Source organism: Homalodisca vitripennis, chromosome 1, assembly GCF_021130785.1.
Source record: "Homalodisca vitripennis isolate AUS2020 chromosome 1, UT_GWSS_2.1, whole genome shotgun sequence".
NCBI lineage: Eukaryota > Metazoa > Arthropoda > Insecta > Hemiptera > Cicadellidae > Homalodisca > Homalodisca vitripennis.
In genome coordinates, this window is record NC_060207.1 from 51,557,586 (window position 1) to 51,563,585 (window position 6,000).

The 6,000-nt window shown below is 31.3% G+C and overlaps 1 protein-coding gene across 1 annotated transcript in view; it reads right to left on the minus strand.

Moving 5' to 3' along the window:
• The window catches only part of LOC124361452, an 89,258-nt gene extending 84,680 nt beyond the window's left edge, over positions 1-4,578 (minus strand). Inside the window, exon 1 of the mRNA XM_046815537.1 lies at positions 3,882-4,578. Within this exon, the coding sequence (XP_046671493.1) occupies positions 3,882-4,578 (697 nt within the window). The remainder of the gene's footprint in view (positions 1-3,881) is intronic.
• Between the last annotated feature and the right edge of the window lie 1,422 nt (positions 4,579-6,000).

The following is a 6,000-nucleotide window of genomic DNA, read 5'->3' on the forward strand; positions in this document are numbered from 1 at the left end:
ATATTGTTTGCTTGACACAGAAAGAGTAATGTGGGGTTTTGTTTACTCATGCGACTAACATCACCTTCAAGTTTTGAGATGTTTTTATACATCGTGAACCAGTATTTGGGGAAAAGGATGGTGCGTGTGTTTATGTTTCTTCCATTTCCGTGAACTGCGAAGACCTAGCATCCATTTTTGTTTACTGATTCATTTTTAATTGAAATGTGTCCATTATGATACAAGATTCTTTCTATGTCCAAGAGACAATACACTTCACACTCTTCATTCTTATAAGAAACTGGAGGGATAAATGTGAATTGATTTTAGCATCCAGAACACGCTTCGAGTGGGTCTACTAGTTTTCAGCTGCACTTTCGAGCCAATTTTATCCATACGGAAAACAGTCTTGTTCCTAATTGATATAATGATATAATGAAGTTTATTCCACAATAATTCAAATTTACAAGACATTGCAATAATGGAATAATACTAACCACTGTTACCAGTAATTGTGACTAGTTAACAAATTTTCAATACATAATAAATATAACATATTTGAGTTCAGTTCAGTATACTGTACAATTAAGGTTGACGTGCAGCTTTGCAGTGTTTGTGGCGTGTCTTGATGTGGGGGAGGCGAACAATACATAATATAAGATAAGATAAGACAGTTACAATTTTTTACAATGAGCCTAGACTTGTTTGCAATGGATACACCGTTTAAAACTACGATTACAGAGTTATTTGATTTTATATATAAAAGTACACAGTTTAATATTTAATACAAATACAAAGGCAAACAGATACAATACTCTAATAATACTATAATACTTAATTAATCATACGTAAAATTTTAATCAAACGTATAATTTTAACAAATATTTTCCTGTAAACAAGTAAGTTCTTTTTTATCTAAAAGCCATATTTTTAGTTTTTTACAAAAAAGATTTATATTTTCTATTTCTTTAATTTCAGTAGGCAACTTGTTAAAATACTTCGGTCCCAGATATAAGAATGATTGTTTTATTATAAACTTGTTTACTTTTGATAACATGAATAGTCTGAGTTTATTACTACGCATATTATAGTGGTTCCTTGAGAACCCTCTGTTGCCACTTCTGCAATAAAAAAGTCGTAATGTTTTAAAAGTGAACAAATGTTGTATAGAGAGGATGTTAAGGTTTTGGTAAAGAGGAAATGAAGATACTAATGCGGACTTTTTTAGAATAATGCGTAAAAACATATTCTGTGTTCTTCTCAAGTTGTCGATAACTGTCTTTGACCCACCTGCCCAACAGACAATGCCATACTGCAGTCTAGAGTGTATTAGTCCATAATACAAACTACGAAGCAAGACTACGTCACAAAAGTTTCTTAAAAAATAAAACTTACGTAAGTTATATTTTATTTGATTATGCAAAAGGTTTCCATGTGCTTTCCATGTTAGATTTTCATCAACATTTATTCCTAGGTATTTAAAAGAGCTTACTTTTTCAATGATTGCACAGTTACAGTTCAACATATTACTACAGGTATCGTTATGGTATCTTATTGGAAAACGGAAATCGAAAGTTTTGTGATCAAAATTTATATATTTTGTTTTGTTAGTATTCAACATCATTTTATTAACTTCACACCATTGTTTAATAATATTAAGGTCGTGAGATATATGAGAATAAAGGTTGTCTTTAATTTTATCAGAGTATACAAAAGCAATATCATCCGCAAAAGCAAATATGTTGCCCTCAAAATCCCGATTCAGTAGATCATTTATGAAAATAATGAATAGATTTGCAGCCAAAACAGAGCCCTGGGGCACTCCGGCCTTAACAACCTGGGGTGAACTTAAATGATTACTTATTCGCACTTGTTGGGTGCGACCCGTGAAAAAACTTGAAAACCAATTTAATGCTACACCTCTTATACCAATTGCCTCCATCTTTGATAATAAAATATTATGATCCACAAAATCAAAAGCTTTTTTGAAGTCAACAAAAAGTGCAGATGTCTTACAACTGTTATTGAAGCTGTTGTATAATAATGAAACAAAATCTATCAGCGCATCTTCGGTTGACTTGCCTTGCGTAAAACCAAATTGCCTATTGTTTTGAAAGTTTATTGTTTTTAGATATGTTATTAGTCTTTTTTTCATGCATTTTTCAAAAATTTTTGAAAAAACTGATAGCAGGCTAATTGGACGTATATTATCTAGACTCTGAGAATTTGGTTTTTTAAGCAGTGGAATAACAATGCCCTTTTTTAGCGCCTCGGGAAAAACACCAGTTGAAAAACTTAAGTTGATTAAATGAGATAGTAAAGGAGCTATTTTTTCAGATATTTGTTTTATTAGCAGTACTGTGATGTTATCGTATCCCGTCGACTTTTTGTTTTTTAATTCTTTAATAATTTTGTTGATCTCGTTTGCATCTGTTGGTGTAATATAAAAGGAAGAAGGATAACACCCATTATCTGACCTAAAGAATGATGCAAGGTTTGTTGTGCAATTGCTTATATCACAGACACTGATAAGGAAGCTATTTACTTTATCCGCGACCTCTTGAGGCTTATCTAAGGTGCTTCCATCTCCAGTACAATTTTGTTGACATTCTTATTTACGTTATTGCCCATTAAATTATTTATTATTTTCCATTGTTGGCCAATATCGCCATCATGCTCATTTATTAACTTAGAATAATATTGATTTTTTAGATTGTCTATATCATTTTTTAAATTAACTGTAAATGAATCGTAATATTTCTTAAAACGATTATCATAAGGTCTTCTTCTATAAATATTGTATAACTTTTGTCTTTTCTTGACTCTATTTAATATATTATTATTAATCCAAGGACTTTTAAACTTAGCTTTACGTCAAGCTTATTTCCTATAGTAATCTTTACAGTATTAGTATTTACAACATAATTTAACTTATCTAAGAATAATTCATAACTATGATTAACATTTACTGTATTATAAAAATCTCCCCAATTCACAACATCTATGCTCTGTTTGATTCTTTCGAAATTATACTTAATTTTTGTTTTGCTATTTTGTTTATTTTCAATTGGACAGGAAGTGAATATTTTTAAACCTATAGCACAATGATCTGATATACCAACATCAAACACTGCACTCTCAAGATTATTTATATCTCTGTATCTAACATAGATATGATCTACGCAGGTAGAAGACGTATTAGTAATTCTAGTTGGTTGGTTAATTAGTGATATAAAACTGTAATTATTCATTAAGTTATTATATTTTTGTACATCTGATGAACACTTGAATGTGTCTATATTTATATCACCAATATAAACTGTATTTATTTTTATCTTAATAATTTATTTTCAAGTTCATATAGAAAGCTATTTTCAGAAAAATTTTGTAATCTATACATTGAGAGGAGATTAATTCGTGTATTATTATATTTTAACTCTAACAGAAGACAATCAGCTGTTGTCATATCGAATTTTAATTGTAAACAATCGATATCATCTCTAATGAAGCAAGCAACACCACCTGCTCGGTATGTGTCATTACAATTACCAAACGTTTTGTATCCTGGTATCTTATAAAAGGACAATTCATTGCTATTTAACCAGATTTCACTTAGAACTAAAATATTTGGCTTACTCCTAATTAAATTAAGTTCCACTAACAAATAATCAAAGTTTTTTCTCATACTTCTAATATTTAAGTGTAAAAAGGAAAATTGTGCGTTTTTTTGGGGGGATGAATAAAATTGATCCAGGCTTTTATAAACAAAATGTTGAGCTTTTTCTAAATTCATATAGAAATGAATTATTAAAATATTGATTGTTTACATAATATTAAAACGAAAATTTCAACAAGCAATTGCTGTACTAGCTTACACTTTTCAACTTACTTTACAAACTTACTTACTTTATCTAGATCCTGTAGGTTGCTTATTTTGTAGCACTTTTCCCCGTCATTTTTTCTTACGAAGAATCTTCCTTCGCGGAACCAGACGTATTTAAAGCCTGCGTCTCTGCACTTCTCCTTCAACTGAGCTAGGAAGATCTTGTTGTCCGGCGACATATGTTCACCGATGAAGACTCGGTTCTTGGAGAATGATGGGTGCACCTCGCTTGCCATTAGAGTTCTTTTCTGTCTAAAGCATTGTATCCAAGCATCCCTCTGTATTTTAGTAAGGAATTGTACAACTATTGATGGAGGACGCTCTTTTTTAAAAGTCGGTATGCGATGGACCGCCGACACTTGAGATTCATGTAACTCTATTCCAACTGCTGATCCAACATCCTTCAACAAGCTTAACACATTTTCCCCTTTAGTCTCCGGTATTCCGCTAATTTCTAAATTCGTCCGTCTTGAGTATTGTTCCATAGCTTTGACTTTGTCTTCTAGTATGTATACCTTTTCATTAAGCTTTCTGTTCTCGGATTTAATAATTTCATTCTCCTTTTTTAATTCGGAGTATTCTTTCCTAATACTTGCAATTAAAGTATTTGATTCATCGACTTTGTCAGACAAGAATTGTACAGCTTTCCTGAATTCCTCTATCTGCGACGTATAGTTCTTTATTTCAGTAAACACTTCCCTCTTGAACGAGTCCATTGTCGATATAAGAAACTCCTTAGTAATTGAAGTAGATGACGATTTACTTATAATTGTGATGTATAAGTAACAAACTTGGTTAATCCGAATAAGGGGTGGGTAATTTTAATAATGAACATTTTGTTTATTCGAACGTTTCTTAGCTTCAATAGTTCTAAATAATATTTAATTTTTTACCAATGTAACAATGATTTGTGTACATAATGCAATTACATTGGTCCCGATCGAAAAAATAAAACAACTGTTGTAGAGATGGATCAATAATTTTATCGATTACAAAAAGTTATACCTCTTGTTCATGTTAATAAAACATGATAGTAAAATGGCTTAATATTTTGAATAGTCGCTCCAAATACGTCAACTAATCTGAGCTGTAATGCGAAGTATTTTAATTTTAAAAACTGTAATACTTTATTAAAGCACGATAGGATCTGGTGATCCGATCTTCTACTACACAGCGGTCTGGTGCAAGTGTGTTTATATTTGACAATTCCCTGGTCGACGAAAGCCAACAACAAAAGTTTGATTGTTGTGTTTCAATGATGGATTCATTCTGCTTGGCCACAGAATGGAATGAGTTTGTTTACAATGGCAATGATCTGAATGGGACTGTCCAACTAAAACATTTACGTCAGAATTGGTTTGGGATTTATGTACACAGTAAATGAGGCTATAGTTTGCTTTCTTGAAATTAAATTTAACATTGAATAGAAGACTTTCTTATTCCAATTATCGTACATCCACAATTTAATAAAGCTTTGGGTGATGACCTAAACTATTTTGTAATGTATATCTAGGGTTAAATTACCTAATTTGAGAGTCTATATTTTTCAACATTTAAGTTTATTTTCAAATATCGTAACATAAAATTTGTGTGAAAATCATTTAATGTGTTAATCTGGAAAAACGTACCACGACGTTTTTTGAATAAAAAATTTCTAATATTTATTATAGGATATATTATAATAATCAAGCTACGTCCGTTAAAACTATGCGAATTCTATCAGTTGAGAAGCTAATGAGCTGAAATATCTGCTGTATTAATCCCTGTGTGGTAGATGAGGTATGCTCTACTTCATCTCTTGATTAAACTAGCTTACCCGATGTCTACCTTTCCAGATTGTCACGCTCGTAATATTGCTTAGTTATACAGGATGAGGTTATGAGAGTTGCATCAGTCTAGAAGGTAATGAGATCAAACATCTGTCATATTTATCGGAAATCCTCCCTATGTGGTATATGATACATGCTCTACTTCTTCATCTCCTGTTTTAAATATATGAGCTTCTATCTATCATGTCCACCTTTGGGTAGGGTCTTTAATTCTTTTAAAGGGATTATGTACTCATGGAACATATTGTAAGTTTTTAGTAAACAGTCTGAACCTCCTTCTTGATCATCAGCTTTAGCGTAAAAGTATGT